This window comes from Brachyhypopomus gauderio, chromosome 19 (genome assembly GCF_052324685.1).
Source record: "Brachyhypopomus gauderio isolate BG-103 chromosome 19, BGAUD_0.2, whole genome shotgun sequence".
Classification (NCBI taxonomy): domain Eukaryota; kingdom Metazoa; phylum Chordata; class Actinopteri; order Gymnotiformes; family Hypopomidae; genus Brachyhypopomus; species Brachyhypopomus gauderio.
The window spans coordinates 6,712,942-6,730,494 of NC_135229.1; the positions used below are offsets into that span (position 1 = coordinate 6,712,942).

General features: G+C 51.2%; 1 protein-coding gene across 6 annotated transcripts in view; it reads right to left on the reverse strand.

Annotated features, from left to right (window-relative positions):
• Positions 1–17,553, reverse strand: part of pbx1a (pre-B-cell leukemia homeobox 1a) — a 49,076-nt gene that overhangs the window by 4,096 nt on the left and 27,427 nt on the right. The window contains exons 3-8 of one of the 6 annotated variants that reach the window (XM_076981430.1): positions 6,416–6,684; positions 5,717–5,907; positions 5,247–5,427; positions 4,604–4,763; positions 3,348–3,460; positions 1,965–2,054 (exon numbers count right to left, since the gene is read on the reverse strand). In XM_076981430.1, coding sequence (XP_076837545.1) covers positions 1,965–2,054; positions 3,348–3,460; positions 4,604–4,763; positions 5,247–5,427; positions 5,717–5,907; positions 6,416–6,684 — 1,004 coding nt within the window. The remainder of the gene's footprint in view (positions 1–1,964; positions 2,055–3,347; positions 3,461–4,603; positions 4,764–5,246; positions 5,428–5,716; positions 5,908–6,415; positions 6,685–17,553) is intronic. The other 5 variants (XM_076981431.1, XM_076981432.1, XM_076981433.1 and 2 more) reach the window with 5 other exon arrangements.

Below are 17,553 nucleotides of genomic sequence, written 5' to 3' on the forward strand. Positions count from 1 at the left end.
TTTTTTTTTTGGTGGTGAATGTGGATCCATTTTCCCAGGGCCGTGTCGGCGGGGCATTAAACGTTAAGATGTCGAGGTTACAGCAGGGGAGTTTTACTCAACTCCCTGCAGGACTGGTTCTGGGAAAGCAAAATTGGACTGGATTGAATTTCACTTACAATAAATGTTTTTGGGGATAAAGAGCATACTGTGTGATGCATTAACCTGGTATATTCTTAGCATTCGATGTACAGAAGGTTTATAGCTAAATTGTGTAAATTAATCCTGAGAGAACTACTATATAGGTCTTAAAAGGACACATCCTAAATCTATTTACGTTTTTAAACACACTGGAAACTGCTTTTTGAACAAACACATTCTGACAGAAAAATTCTGTCCTCAAAAAAAAATTCACGTTTCCCCAGTGCCACCCCTTGGACAAATTCTATAGCAATGACTAAACCGTGCACTGTAATTTAAAAACCCTCTCAGTGTGTTGGCTGAGCTGAGAAACGCAAGCCCAGGACTGCAGAAGCATTGTGATGACTTGACTGCACACTGACCTGATCTCTCCCCCCGTGTCCTGGAGATACACCCTCCACATCAACACGTAGAATGTTAGCTGCCCGCCGTTGTGCATCGGCAAACACCGGCAAAACCAAAAACTGCAGTAGGTGTTGAAGGACGGGCAACATGGCCACCTGCTCGGGCTGCTTGCTGCGTCACACCGCTCGCTGTCAGAGGTGGAGGACGCCTGGCGTGACCGATGTGTTTGGACCACTGTCCCCTGTGTCCACTCGGCCCTCCCTCCACACTGTCTGATCAATTTCCTCCGCTGGGAAAACGCAATGTGGCTGGAGATTTTACATGACCGTCACTGCTGCTGTTACGCCCACAATACCAACCCCTACGCACTCAACCCCTACATCCTCAACCCCTACTCCCTCAACCCCTACTCCCCCAACCCCTACTCCCCCAACCCCTACTCCCCAACCCCTACACACTCAACCCCTACATCCTCAACCCCTACTCCCTCAACCCCTACTCCCCCAACCCCTACTCCCCCAACCCCTACTCCCCCAACCCCTACTCCCCAACCCCTACTCCCCAACCCCTACTCCCCAACCCCTACTCCCCCAACCCCTACTCCCCAACCCCTACTCCCCAACCCCTACTCCCCAACCCCTACTCCCTCAACCCCTACTCCCCAACCCCTACTCCCCCAACCCCTACTCCCTCAACCCCTACTCCCCAACCCCTACACACTCAACCCCTACATCCTCAACCCCTACTCCCTCAACCCCTACTCCCCAACCCCTACTCCCCAACCCCTACTCCCTCAACCCTTACACCCCAAATCCCTACACCCTCAACCCCTACGGCCCCAATCTTTTAAGGACATCAAATCTAACTTTGTGCAAGACTTCAGAGGAATGCCTATATCTGGGTTCCTGTTATGTGTTTTGTATGTGTGTGCACGTGTCTGTGTGAGTCTGTGTATTACTGCAAGTGTCTTGTTAATACAGATGACCCCTGACAAATCATGTGTCCATGATCACCTTGGTTATTATCACCAGGGCACCCATCGCCGTGAGCACCGCATACCAACATGGCAATCGTTTAGCGCCAACAAGCTAAGCTTAAGTGGGGAAGCCAGTCCCCACGGGCTCCACGTAACTGGCAATAAAAACCCCACTTGGGGACTTTTAAAGGCATTTTGTTTAATCTATTTCACGATATGCAAACATTTTAGCCCGAGAAGAAAAAAACCTTGTTTCCAGAATGTCTATATAAACAAAACAAAATGTGTTTATTTATTATGCTAAGTGGCTATGGGCTCTGTGGGTGCTGTCACATCCAACCTGCATCTTTTATAGCCCAATTCATTTTTTAGAGTCCTCACTTTGTGGCCTAAAGTCATTAAGAGCACCTCGAAGGGAGCGAGTGAGAGGAGGGCCGAGAGGCGGAGCCTGACGTCGACTTACGCTGATGCCCTGTGGACTGTAGATCTGGCTGCCTGCAAGTCCGTCACTGTATCCGCCTGCCTGGCTGATAACATGGCGAAGGGTATCCACCTGGAAAGCAGAAAAAGCAAGAGTGTGTGTGAGAGAAAACACACATACGAAAAAGAAAAAAAAAACAATATACAAGGTCAGACAATAGAGCTGCATCAGGAAGACATCTGTGCCAGGGTGAAAGGTCAGAGACATTTCGAAAGGGCGCTGGGAATGGAAAAGGTTATCAATGGCAGAGTGGAACAGCTTTGTTTGCATTCCAGACAGCGAACAATACAGGCGATTTGTTTATGAATCGTGCATGAAACAAAATGTTGTTGTCGTTATTATAAAACAAATGAGCTGGTGTATATCGGGTGCGAATTCCAGTCCACTCATCCAAAATCTTTACCTGCTCAACATTGAGAACAGAATGTTAATACACTGCAAACACTGGCCCATTTTGATCTCTACACAAATGACCTTGCATGAAAGACCAGCCATTTTACCAAACGGTAACACCGCAGGAATGAAGAAGCTATCTAAGGGGTTTCTCCACTATTCATGAGGCACTCCGAGGCCGTATCATGTAGGAAACACATCATGAACATGGACAGCATGGCAGGAATGTGGGTGGGGCCAGGCTGTCATGGTGACGGACATGACAGAGGTGTTGCACCAATGACGAGCGCTGTTTCCAAAGCTGTCTGCAATGGTCTATTCATTCGGAAGCTGATGATGCCAATGGTGGTGCAAAAACTGCTCTGTGCAATTAATGACCTCGAATTGCCCCCTCCTCCCACAAGGTCATGGGGCACTGCTGAGCATCTGTGAGCATTTGCACTCTGCTCTGACTGCAGGGTTATGTGGAAGCATTTACACGCATTGGTGAGTATTTGTTTGTCATCAAGGGGCCATAATGTACAGTGAAATGATCAACGCTGTAGTGAATCACAGTTAAACTGAATTTGGCTGCACTCGGCAGGCATGTAGTTTATGTTAGCAGGTGCTGTGTAGACTCAGAGGGAGGCACCACATGACACCCGGTAACCCCCGAACAACATGGAGATTACGGAGATGATGATACATTTCTAACTCTGCGTGGAGGACGCACAAATTCAGCATCAGCGAGTTCTGATGTATACATGTCGTGCTCCTTGTGGCACAGTTAATTTCACTGAATAACTAGTTTATCGTAATGATCGGAAACAGAAATGGATACCAGCTCATGTCCTTTTCAACAAACAAGGTACTTTCATCAAACAGAACATTGGACGTAGTGCAGGCCTGCCAACAAACAGCGGTGATATTACTCTGAGGTGCCGTGCGTTTCCTTTGGAGTAGCGTATGCTAACGGCTGACAACACTCCCTACCTGGGACTGTATGTTGGCGCCCACCTGCGCCCCCTGGTAGGAGTCTCCGTTCAGAGACTGCACACTCATGAACAAGTCTCCAGAGTTTGACATGTTAAAAGAGCCAGCAGAACCTGAGAGGAAAACAGATTCAGAGAGACACAGAGAGAGAGCGAGACAGAGAGGAAAGATAGAGGAAAGAGAGGGAGGGAAAGTTGAGAAAGACAGATCAGTCATGCGACGGCAGTGTGGTAGATGGAGTGGTTAGTGGCAAGGAATTGTTATTATCAGCCAGTTTTTCTTCAGCAGACGTAGAAAACCGTTCAGGTAAAGGTTGTTTAGCAAGTAAGGAATCTGTCATAAGTACGTAAGCAGTATGTAAGTATTTTGCTTATAATTGCATGTGCTAAACCAACCAAAAGGGCTAAAGGAGGAAAGCAGCGTCTTAGCTGTGCAGAGTGACCTCGGCTCACGCGGTGGCCCTCTGATAAGATAGATGACCCGGCTGCAGGTCACTGTGGCCAGGTTGTTTAGGAAGTGCTAATCGAGTCACGGTAGGAATCAAAGAACGCTATTTGTGGTTTAATGGAGGCTCGAGTCCCCAGATGTTTAAGGAACCAGGGCTTTAACTCGATTTCACCGCAAAAAGCCACAGAGCACTAATCAAATGCGTGCGGGCCCCTAATCACGTCAGGGCCGCAAGGCAAATGGGCCGGCACCCGCGCCATAATGACGACCAGGAGGTCAGGCGGCCAGAGCGGGGCGGTTAACCTGAACCATGCGCGCTTCGGATAAGGTGCTGCGATTGGATGTGAACGGTACGATGTGTGAACTGAGCTTAGCCATCTGTGAGTTGGCACAGCCAGTCAGCATGGTGTTGTGGTTAGGAAGAGAGACGATTCCTTCAGAAGCGCTGGTCTGGCATGGTTATCTGCAGGACTAAGTCCGGCTTCTGATGGAAGTTTCTCATCCTCTTGACCTCACAACTACTGCTTAATGTCTCCCACCGCTCCCATCTCTTTGGGGATTCAACACGACACGTCACACGAGCCCATAACAAAGAGAGTGACCGACCCATCTACGTATGTCAGAGTGACCGATCCATCTACGAAAGTCAGAGTGACCGACCCATCTACGAATGTCAGCTGCACTCGTGGCCGACTGAGGGACCGGGAGGCTCCGATCGGGCTCGCTGTCCTTCTTAATAATCGCGCGATCGAACCACTGGTCCTGACATCCCGCTAGGCCCCAAGCGTTCGCCCGGTCCTGCCACTCACCGGCTGAGTTGGGCGTGGAGGGTGAGTTCGCTTGGCTGCCCTGGGTGGACGCGTTGGCTGCGTTGACGGCCGTCCTGGCAGCATACATGTTGGCCTCTTCCTGGAACTTGCCGATGTTTTTCTTGTACCTGATCCTCTTGTTCCCGAACCAGTTGGATACCTGAGTGGGGCAGAGGTATGCACGTTTGGACGCCGATCATGGAAGAAAACCCAATGAGTTACAACCGTCTCATTTCAAATAGAAACTGAACTCAGAAATGTGTTTTTCTGTTCAGCAACAGCCCACCAAGTCCCTCTTGTTTTGAAACACAGATCCACAAACTAACATTTGCTTTTTCTCTGTGACCATAAGAAACACGTAATCAGTTTAAAACAGGGCTTGAGAAAGTATTAGGTCATAACTAGTTATTCAGGTATTAATGAGTTTATCAGTGCTAGCTACTAAATCAGCACAATGAACGTGGAGGATAACCACTGAAAACAGGAAGAGTTTTAAACTTGGGCTTTCATGCCAGTGGAACTAGCTGATGTAACCACAAATTATTCAGAATGATGTCCTCGTTGTGTGGGTGTTGATAAACAGAGAGACCAGGAGTATGGTTAAACCACTGCTAGCTAACATTAAGCTAGGTGGTTTTCTCACAGCCACTGGGATGGAGGGAGTCTTGTTGCTGAGAAGGACATGAACCTGCGACACCGTGATTGAGCACTTCTTGGCGAGCTCCTCCTTGGCCTCCTCGCTGGGGTAGGGGTTGCTGAGGTGTGAGTAGAAGTACTCGTTCAGGATCTCGGTGGCCTGCTTGTTGAAGTTTCGTCGCTTTCGCCTGTGGAGGAAATGACAGCAGAACATGAACCAGCTGAACTGCTTTGGTTACTCAGATTCTACGATTAAATGCCAAATGAGGTGTAATGTGACTCAATGCTACAATCAGTCCTGATGTTTAACGTATGTAGGTTAAATGTAGCTATATGTTATATGGTTTATCTCATCTCAGTTCTTTGGTTACACTGCAGGATGTTCACATTATGACATCATAATGTTATGACATCATAATGACAGCATCCAATAAGATTTTAATAATATGCTCTGCCCCCCAAAACAAGGCTGCCAACCTGGCGTCGAGGAAGCGGGACCTCAGGATCATGACCGCCTCGCACGTGCTCTGTTTGAGCTGCATCTGGATGGAGCTGAACTTGCGGTGGATAATGTTGACCATGCGCTCGATCTCCTTGGGCGAAATGGGCCGCGTGCGTGACTGCTCACGTAGCAGGTTCATCACGTGGGTGGTGAACTCGTTACACGCCTTATTACCCCACATGCACAGAAACACACACAGACACACGCATAAATGCACAAACGCGGACAGACATTCACACACACAATTACACGTTAGAATTAATGTTTATGATATATTCTGGACCCAATAAATTATGTCCGTCTCATTTCAAAGACTGAAATCGACTGTGAGAAATTACCCAAATCCTACATTTTGAATCTAATCTTTACCACTGTGGAAAAAAACAGTTTACAGACCACATGCATGTTATAAAAACGTGTATTTCGCTTGTGTAGCCATTCAAGTACACAGGCTAACAGTGATTTGTACATTGCGTATTCCCGAAAAATACGAAGACCCATTTAACGACTCTCCTGGTGAAGCTGCATGGAGAAATAACAGACCAGGGAAACTCGTATTCTCGCTCCCACTCTATGGCGAAGGCATTAACGAAGCTTAACGTCCAGATTAGTGTCCCGCCTGCTTCAGCTACTGGGTGTCATGGATGTGCTCGCAACCGACGCCTTGTATTTACCACGGGCCTGAGCTCCCCCACCTGCTCGTACTTCTCCAGCTCAGTGTGGTAGATCTGGCGGATCTGTGACAGCTTGGCCCTGTAGTCCGAGTGCTCCGCCGAGCTGTCCGAGCCGGCTCCGCCTCCCGCCGCCGCCGCCGCCGCTGCTGCCGCCGCGGACCCGCCCCCTTTCTCCGGTCCGGACACGCCCTCCGCCAGCAGCATGTTGTCCAGGCGCATGAGCTGGGGGTCCGGGGGCTCCTCCTCCTGGGCGCCGCGGATGCTCAGCACTGCGGACAGGGTGAGACGGGGGGGGAAGCAGGAGTGTGAGGGGGAGTCACTCTGAAAAGGGGCGGAGCCATGGTGCCTTGGATGCTTCTGATATGGTAACATTTTGCAAGTAGGCTTTTCCAATAAGATTCCATGTGATGTACAGTTAATGTATTATGTCTGCAAGACTTTAATAACGTACAGCAATATATCCAGACCAGCCATGTTGCTAGAATCATCTACCATGCACATTCATTTAGTAGTCACTAGGAGATGCATCTTATAAATTTAAATCATTTGGTAGACGTTTTTATCCAGAGCAACTTGCATACGTATATATCTACTCAGACAGCATCTCTACTCTCTTGGATTTGAACCCATGACCATGTTGTTAGCATCTTGACTGAATCACACAGTACAGCTACAAACCAGACATCGGCACCTGACAGTAACGCTTGATGTTGCTTCATACATGTGTAATGATTAAATGACAATAAAATGAAAGCTTGAGAAAATGGACCAATCAGTGTGTGTGTGTGTGTGGGGGGGGGGGGGGGGGGGGGGGGTATGTAAATGCCCTCTGACAAGAGCACATGACCTGCTCAGCATCCTCGATGGTTCAGTCTCCAGCTTACAGGCTGATATACGGCCTTCGTTTTTAATCACTCTCCTCATTGCGGTTCAATCTGAGCTTAAACAGTGATCTTGGCAAGACAGGAGATAATAAAACTATAATTTCATCGATTTCTACTATAATTTTGAATAAATAATTATCCCTTACCTCCCACTGCGACTTTTTTTTCTGCAAACAGGGCGATAACCCACAGATGAAAACTGCGATAAATTAGAATGGCTGCACTACTGCATCAAAAGCTAAACCACGTTCTAACATGTCCACGGTAACACAAACCAAGGGAGAACAAAAAGGCAGTCTAACATCAGATTGTCCATATAATATAAACAGTGCTGAACAGACATCATACTGGACACTGCTCCATTATGTGCACAAATGTTTAGGGCCAACAGGACTTTCGTTCAGGTGGATGAGAAGAACTGGAATACTTCTTAGATTTTGTGGGCCACTGGTATATTTCTCTGTATGTTTTTGCTGTACGTCACATGCTGGCCCCGCCCCTTTGGTATCAACCTACACGCAGCCATTCAGCCTCAAGCCACCTCTCGATCTCTTCCCAATGGGTGGGCATTCAGAAGGGGTTGGTAGCCCCCTCCCCCCCCCCCTCCACCATTGGAGGCAGTGTCTGAGTTTCTGGGGAATCCCCGACCCTGAGTGGCCCAGAGGAAGTGAGGCTTATGAAGCAGAAAGGCTTTGGACAGCAACAAACACCCTCGTGAGGTCTCCCTCCCTCTGCGCAGTGTTGGTGTGAAAACCAGCCTGCTATGTCTCCTTCTACCACTAGAGGTCTCTCTTAGTGTTCTGTTCGGAGACGTGCGCACAAGCAGATGCTGCCGACAGCAGCTCTGCTCTGACAATAACAAAGAAAGACAGACCTGCCTTCAAAATACAACAAGCTCTTAAATAATCACCTCTCCGTTTCCGCTGACTGTACATTTCTCGTAACAGTGGTCAGCAGTCTCAAATTAAGAAAAAAAGCCCAAATTAAGCTAATATGGCAAGTCATTAGGCGCGTATGTACGATGTAACAAATGAAAGCTAATTAGAATTCTGGCGTAAAACATCCACGAGCATCTCTTCATCCATCCCAGTGCTAATATAACTCTCCTTGGCCCCTAGTTGTCTGCACTTGTTCTGTTCAGGCAGACAAGGATAAACAGTCAAACAAACCACGGGCAGCCGTCTCAGGGCCCACAGACGGCTGTTGCTCCAGCCTGCCCCGTCTGGCAGCCGTCGGGGAGACGTCAAACAGCGCTGGCTTTCCGAGTCCTTCAGAGGTTAAGAGGTCAAAAGGTTCAGAGTTTGAGGGTAAGCCCCACTGGGGCGGGGGATGAGGCTCTGGAGTGTTCGGTTTATCTGGACGCCACTTTCTTCAAGGAAGACCTCCTGCTATGCTCCTTCCGGAGCTCCTTCTCCAGCAGACTTGCCACCCGCCTGGGCTGACTTTCTGTACAACCACTTCAGATTACCACCCCCCCAAACCCCCCCACCACACCCCCCCCCCCACACCAGGAGGAGGAGCCTGATACCCGGCAGGGGGACGGACGGGCCCGGTCCACAAGTGGAACACATTCGTCTGGAGAGGAACTCTAATGAGGCAAACAATGATCTGTTCCTTCCAACCATATCCTCCAGTGCACAATTAAATGCATGAAATGGATTACATAAATACAATAAATACAGATAATCATGCAATTCACTTTGCCGTGGCTTAATTACCCCAAACCGACGCCGTGCACTTTATTTATTTTGATTCAGTAATGGCATGGCAATCGATTAGGCTATAATGCTGCCAGCTGTTGTGTGTGTGTGTGTGTGTGTGTGTGTGCGCGCGCCATACTTCTGAGGTAAACTGAACCACACGCAAACATTAACAAGTCATAATGGATAAGTAATCTCCAAGCATGTGCATGCGCACCCAAATATACGTATGTGCACATTACCGTGTAACGCACACTCGTGTATGTAAGTGCCTAACGCTCGTGTGTGGAGATATCTGTGTGTGGGCGTGTACATGCTGTGTGGCTTCTTGAGCAGAGCTGCTTGGAAGCCTCTAATGGACGTTTTCCCTTTTGGAAGCATTTCATTCATGATTTCTCGTTAGGCGAGACTTAATTCCACTCTCTTCAGCTGCAGGCCCCTAAGTGCCTCCCCTTCGGCTGCGGATTACCGCACCCTCACGGGCTGCGTGCGGGAGCCAATTACACATCCTTCACTGCGGCGAGGTGCTTCTCGCGCCCCGCCACGAGTGCGGGTCTTTCCCCTGTGCGGGGACCGTCTCGTTCCCTCACAGAAGCGGCCCGGCACGGCGGGGGGATCCGGCAACTTGTAATCAGCAGATAGGGCTGAGGTGGGGGTGGGGTGGGGGTGGTTCGGGGTGGGGGGGTAGGTAGGTCTGTTCCAGCTCCAGGGAAACAGAGGGGAAAGAGAGAGTGAGCGAGACAGTGAGAGAGGCGCCCCTGTCTAGACGCCGGAGGGAACGGGTGCGATTTTTTAATGAGTCTGTCTGATTTTTAAAAGCAGCTACAGGTGACGGGGGTTGGAGGGGGTGGTGGTGGGGGAATAGAACCGAGCGAGATCCGTTCGCATGTGCCAGTTAATGGTCTGTTTCATGTTTGGAATGAATTCAGGGACGGCCATATGGACTTTGACGCTCTCGCGCAGACAAATGTTTCGAATTTTTTAGGTTTCTGGAAGGCATGTTCACGGCTCAATCTTGCTGCCTAGGTTGAGGCGTCAGGGACGGAGACTACAAGACAGCGGTGTCCCGCTCCCTTCCAGCTTGTCCTGAGAGCATGCGACGCGTGTTAGACGTCCTCTGTCCCCACATTCAGTCTGTATGTACCGTGACACAAGACAAGTCCCACCTCTGCCAATCATCTCATCTTTAGTTATGCCGTGTAGGGCGGTACACACACGCCCACGCCCACACACACACACACACACACGCCCACGCCCCCACACACACACACACACACTCCACAGCAACAGGGTCAGAAGGAAGCGCACTGCCAGGAAAGCAACAGTCTGGCTGTCCAGTCAAAACAATAAACAACAGGGTGAGCGGAGAGCCAGGGAAGAGTGTGTGCTGTGTGTTCGGCGTCCTCCTCCCACCTCCCCGTGAGGGCCTTAAATGAACATGTTTAATTAATGATGTTGAAGTGTTCTGTCACAATTAGGAAGATGTATGGTCAAACAAGACGCTAGTGATGGCCCTGACAGCCATGATGAAGGTTCGTCTTCCCAGACCGAGACTGGCAGCCTGTGTTTGGCTCTGGAGCAAACCCAGCTGCAGTCAATACAGTAACCTGAGACCGTGCTCACACACACACACACACACACACACACACACACACACACACACACACACACACACACACACACACACACTCAAGGCCAGCCAACACACACCACCAGTCCTGAGAGGAGCCTTTACCGTAATGGATACACCCAGAGCTTGGACAGCCATTTTATAGCTACACACCCTCCTGGTGTAAAGCAGCACGCCACGGTTCCGCTGCTCCACTCTTAAAACCTCTCTTCCTTCTCATCACTGGAGATGGAGACCGGCACTGGAACTGCATTCAGACGCGCTTGACAGAGGGCAACACAGCGACATCACTTCCTCTCTGCTCCTCCCCCTTCCTTTCTCTCACTTCCTCTCCATCTTTCTTTCCATCTCTCTCTGTCTCTCCGAGACTAACCACACACAAAGACACGTTAAGGACCTTCCGGTTGCTAAATAAGTCCCTCTGTTTCTCTCCCTCACACACACGCACACACACACACACACACACACACACACACACACACACACACACACACACACACACTCCATCTCTTCCTCCGCCTGCTTGTGCCACGGTGGGCCTGTCACTGCTCTGTCAGTGAGAGCGGCTGAGACAGCGACACACGCTAATGTAACATCACCATCATTCATTACATCTGCACACACACACACACACACACACACACACACACACACACACACACACACACACACACACACACACACACACACAGGCAGAATATGGCTGCCATCCCCAGACGTTGGGCTCTGTGCTTTTCGGCTGCTCTCTGAGCTACAGGGACTCTTATCTGCTGGTTGCCATCTAACGGCCGTGTGGCCCTAAACACACACGGGACGTTCAGCCCTGTACACACCACCTCCCTCAGCTTCCCAACAGCCATTTAACACATGAGCATTCAAACCGGGTTAGACTTGGGAATGAAATAAGTCAACGCAATATGATATTCAGAATATCCTGAGCCAGGAAAAAAAAAAAAAATCACAAATCTGCTTAATATTACAGTATTATCAATCACACACTGAATTGTGTATTTTCTAAAAGGTATTTCAAAGAAGAGCTTTCTATGTCAATTTAAGTAAAACAACTTTAGAAACAGCCAGTTTCAAGGCCATTTGGGTAACTGCTGGACAGCACTGAGGCTAGGAAGTTTAACTTCAGGGAGAGGGAGGGGGGGGGCATGTCAAAAAGTCAAAAAAAAAAAAAAAAACCTGTCCCCATGGAGGCAGTGAAGAGCACCATGGGAAGGGACAGGGAGCTGGAGATGGATGTGAAAGTGAACAGGAGGAGAGGAAGGTGTCAATTAAAAAAATGAACCCCAGCGCGTCGCCACACTGACAGCTGGTGGGAGCTGAGCTGACAGGCGTCACATTAGGCTCCTGTGCCTCACCACCCCCCCTCCCCCACCCCCAACACCTTCCACCGCCCAACAAGCACAAGAGGCAGGGCGAGTGCCAGAGAGTTGCGCTCGCGTGGGGCCCCGCGGCTGCAGCCGATGACGGTGATTAGCATTTTGCGCGAGCACTGACTTAGCCGCCGCGGAATGTGGAAGGCACGGCTGTGGACGAACGATGGCGAGCCTCCCGGAGAGGGCGACGCCCAGGAAGGCGGGAGCGGGCAGAGCCGCGCGGGCAATGCTCCACCGGACAGCTGGCCCGGTGCCGCAGGAAGGAGCGCTTCATGACGAGCACTGCCGTTTATAGCCTTCGTTAAAAAGAATTTGTTATTCGAAACGGGCCACGCACTTGAGGAGACCCGCTCTAGATTTTTCCCTCGGAACCTCGGAAAATCATAGTCGCTTGACCTGATCGGACTGGCCCGTGCTCGCCTTAGACACTGTTGGCTAGCTCGCCCGAGACTCGCGTCCTGACGCGATCAGGAAGAGCAGGGACATCGAGCAGGTCATTCTGCTTACGGTGTAGCACCACACAGTGATGGCGCGGGGAAACAAACACATACAAAACAAAAATACATTCATTATCTGGGCATGCCGGCCATTTTTCAGTTATCGATACAGTCTGCATCGATACCAGGTCCTGATTAATAACCGATAAGGCTCGTGGCCCTGGGGTCAGTCCATAATGTTTGTCTCTTAAAGAGCCGGAGATGGGAAATCATCTCTTGGAGAGGCAGCGACAGTCATCAAAGTCAGAATTAATTATGCGTGATTGCTTCTTGCCGCTTCGCTCCCGGTGAATTTTACTAATCTAATCGAGCCGGCTTGCGATGATTTCTTTTCTGTCATCGGTCGCGTGTGCATGCCGCCCATTTCGACCGAGGGGAGAGGCTGGCGACACCACTCCGGTTGCAAGCCTCGGGACGGCGAGCGGAGTGGGTGTTCACTGGCGCCACCTGCTGACATGCCGAAACAAATAAATAGATGACAAAAGATTTCACGATCGAAGCTCAAGATCTGAAAACTCTTGAAAACTCAAGATCTGATTGGTCCAAACGCTAGCTCACCACTTAGTGGCCATCTTAATCCATAAAGTTAATCCAGAGCTGCTATGCCCGGGTAGTGATTAGCCATGCGAAGTGCTGCTGTGTGCCGGCATGAGAAGCATCGGCGGTGATTGTGTGCAAGATTGAAGGCCCTGCCATGCTTGGGGCCCTGTTGAGGGCCACTATATGACCGACCGGCCGTGTAAAAAGGCGAGGGAGCGGGGGAGGGGCCCGCCTGTTCTGTGCTGCCCCCATGCTGTGTGTTTGCACGCATGGCACATTTCATAAGGCACTGCTCTTTGACTGGTGATGAGTTTATGCGAAAGTAATTAACAGTAATTAATCCTTAATTACCATAATTAGCCGAGTCGCAGTAAATTAAACCACATCTGGAGGCAGACGGAAGAGGCCCAGCAAGTGAAGCGGACCCTCTTTTTTTTTCATTTCTTTTTTTTTTTCCAAAAAAGGGTGGGCGGGTTGATGCCAGAGTCATGTGACTGCCTCTACCTGTTTGATTGGATGTTCTTATTGCCTGTTCATCGAGGCGGAGTCCTAATGGAAAACGGAGCGGGGCTGGGCTGGGCTGGGCAGAGGGGGTTTACGCGTGACGGCCGGCTCACGGGCGCGGAATCCGTTTGGAACCACAGTAACCCCTCCTCTCTCGGGGAGACGTCTCCCCTAAGTCGCGGCACAAGGACACATGCCATATGGCTGCTCACGCGGGCGGAGACGGCCTCCCGTGGCGTTTGCCTCCCCGGGATCACGTGCGCCTGCGTCCCGCGTGTGTCACCAGACTCCGCGAGGTAACAGACGCACCGCAGGACAACCGCTACACCGCGTCTACAGAGGTGTAAGAACTCACTGTATGCCGTCTTCCAAGACACATGCACCTAGACGACTTTTCCCCGAGACGTGAAACGACAACTCTAGCTAATATACTTTGGTGCCTGCGCTTCGGCACAAAACGGCACTCGTACGACTTTACGGCTCGTTTAGAAAGTGACAAACGCGAAGGAGTGACAGACGTTCGGTTCGCCGCCACCGCGGCACCGACTGCAACGCGGCATCAGGCCGTGTGACACCGGCAACCAATCGCACGTCAGCGAGGACAAAAGAGCAGCTCTTGGCTGCAGGTGTTTGATGATACTCCGTGTGTGAGTGTGCGTGCGCGCGTCCCTGTTTAATCACCGATTTCCTCACAGTGTGCAGATTATGCAGGGATTAGGCGTGCTGCCTCACCCCGAGGCCACTGCTGTGCTAGCACGCGTTCCTCTCCGCCCCCGTACCGGGGAAAAAGAAAAAACCCCAGCAGCAATGCTACCCCTTCTTAACAACCCCCCCCTCTACCCTCCCCAACCCCCTCCCACACCACCACACACACAAACACGCACACACGTGCACTGTCAACAGCGCAGGCCTATCAGATAAACGCCTGGGTTCCAAATGCTCTCCCGAATAAGCCGCGCGTGAAGGGGGGCGTTGGAGGAGCATGACAATATGTGTCAGGAGGCTCGAAGAACTGCGTCCCCGCGACTCGACAGAACTGGCAGAGGATGTGTTAAATGGAGTAGAGAGAGAGAGAGAGAGAGAAAGAGAGAGAGAGGTTTTGCAAGGGGGAGAGAAGAGAAGGCAGCAAAGTAAAGGCTAGGGAAGCTCCATTAAACCTCATGCGGAGTGCGTTCTTTAACCTTGACTCAGAAAAGGCGAAATCGTTACGGCCAGTCATTCCAAACAAATGATCTGCGCATCTCACGGCGGCCCTCCGCACGTCTTCTGCAGGTGAGGGACAAATTGCACCCCCCCCCGGTTAAAACGGGAGCGTGGCAGAGGGCACGTTGTATGCGATCCCAAGTGTGTGCCGGAGCAGGGAGCTAAGCAGGACTTTGGGTCGAACGAGGGCACGTTGTCCTCGTGAGGAAACACCGTTCATCTGCTAACACTGTCCTGTAGCTAACCCTACCCTCAGCACAACAAGCTATGGAGACCACGCTGTGAGGATACCTAAGCGTCACCTGCTGTGACAAAAAAAACTGAACGACCTTTCCTAGCTACAATAGTACCGTCAGAAAAGTTATGAGCTCCTTCCGTTACAACCATCAGGTCCGAGCCATTGCTCAGGCTTCTTTACGGAACCCCTCCTGATAAAAAATGGTGCTCGGTATTTTCAAGAAGTGGCAAGTTAAAGAAAATCATCATCGCGAGCCAATTAAAAGAGAAGTCCTGGCTGCGGCGATGTCCTCGCCGCTCGAGGGGGGAACGCTTACCCGCAAAGCCGTGCGCGAAAACATTAGGAACTTTTTCCTCTCGGTTTATTGTTAAGCATCTGTGATTCATTGCCGATCTGTCAGTGTAAGTGGGATCCCTCTGGGACGTCCCATTTGCAAGCTGCGCTGGGCAGGCTGCTGTCTCCGCTCACCCGGCTCTCCAGGCAGTAACTAGGAGAAAAACAACGCGGCCATCAAACTTCATTACAACTTCCATCTAGGCTGTTGGAGGCCCCCGCCGGAGCCCGGCGCGGATGCGGCAGGCCGCACACCCCGGAGAGAAGCTGCCGGAATTTGGGCAGGCCGCCTCTTTCAGAGGGCCAATCATAGGGTTTCGCTCGTTCCCAAAATAACAAGCGGCTCCTCTCCGTGACGAGGCCGGAAAGGAGTCCGAAGCGAGAAGAGCCCTGGGCATGATGAGCAGACGGAGTGAAGAGCTGTGGTGGACGGTTGATCTTCCGGAGTGTGTGTGTGAAGTTGCCGCAGTCGCGGTGACTCAGCGCTAAGGCGGGAACGGCAAAAGTGTGGAAAAAGCCATCAAAATCTGTGGCTCAATGACATTACGAACAACAGATGTACGCGGGGTTTTCCGTATTCGGCTTCTCCTGCTGCTGTACGGTGCCGCTCCGAGCGAATGCTGGTTTTTTTCAGCCAGCTGCAAAAACACGGGATTAACCAGCCTGCTTGTTTCGACCTGAGGATTAGCGCTGAGGCTAATCTGGCTAATTAGCATTAACAATAAGTTGCCTCCTCCGCAGGTGAGGTGGGGGGGTTAGTGGGTGTAGCTCCTGTGGATGGTCAAAAATGGGGGAGTGTGCAAACAGAAGCTGTTCTGCACATATTCCCAGGCCCAGAGGATCCCAGTGCTTCGATCCCTCATCTAACATGGTTTATGTAGGTCGCCACATCAGATGCAAATACGGGTCTGCTCAACCCCTCCCCCCCACCAGCTGTCATTCAAGAGAAGAAAGCAGAGGGGGGGAGGTCATTTGTACTTTCATTCGTAATGAGCTCATTAAAGGAAGTAGCAGGGGGTCATTTCCTGTCTGGCCCTTGGGCCATATACGTGAGAAATGAGGGGGCCGTGCTGGTCACGCGTGACCCAGAAGCGTGGCGGCCCTGCGGGCGTCCCGCCCGGCACGTGAACACATCGGCGGGGAGTGGCCAGTAAAAGCCCGGGTTTTGTCTCCAAGCGTTTTGTCACCCCATTGGAGCGCAGCGATGTGTGTGAGTGTGTGTGAGTGTATGGGGGTGCTGAGCGTCTGCAGTCAAGAGCTGCTCGAGTGCACAAATGCTGTAATCAGCATCCACACCCACCTCTCTCTACCTCTCTCTCTTTCTCTACCCCTCTATCGCTCTCTGCCCCTCTCTACTCCCCTATCTCTCTCTCCCTCATCTCTCATCCTACCCCCACTATGTTTCCATCCATTTATAACCCCCTCTGTTCTTACCCCTCTCTCCCTGTACTTACCCTCCCCATTTCTAACCCTCCTCTTTCCCCTGCTCCACCCTCCCAGCCTAAGCTCCGACACCTCACCACGTCTCCATCTTTCACCACGTACACACACACACACACACACACACGCACACGCACACGCACACGCACACGCACACGCACACACAAAACCCCCAAAAACAAAAGAAATCCGGCTATGCATGAATCAACGCAAAAAGGAGAGGGAACAACCGCGAGTCGAGTTTGACGAGGCATCTGTTCGGAGGGATTGTGGAGTGACTAAATAGGCAGTTTCCTGTCGGTCAGCCTGCACACACCTGCCTCCCCAGCTGGGCTCCTGTGCTCTCCTTCACACACACACACACACACACACACACACACACACACACACACACACACACACACACACACACACACACACACACACACACACAGTGCATGCGTGTGTGCATCGACGCACACACCCCACTCCAAATAACTCCCAGCTGCCGGCTGTATTTTTAGCCTTGGCCTTTATTTCCACACCTGCAGGGAGCGTGTTGGCGACCCCCTCTGGGCTCCTCCACCCTCGGGTGGAGCGCGGGCAGGTACGGTAAACGGAAACACATGTTGTTTACTCCGCTCCGTATTTTGTGTGCCCGCGTCACGTCGGGGCAGGCGAGAGGGCGTTGGGAGCGTGATTCACGCCCCCGGGCGAAGTCGCTGGTGAGCTCGGGTCTTGGCGGGCAGGCTGCCTGTGCATCGCTGAAATATTCAAAGCGCGATGGAGGCGCGGGCGGGGAGCG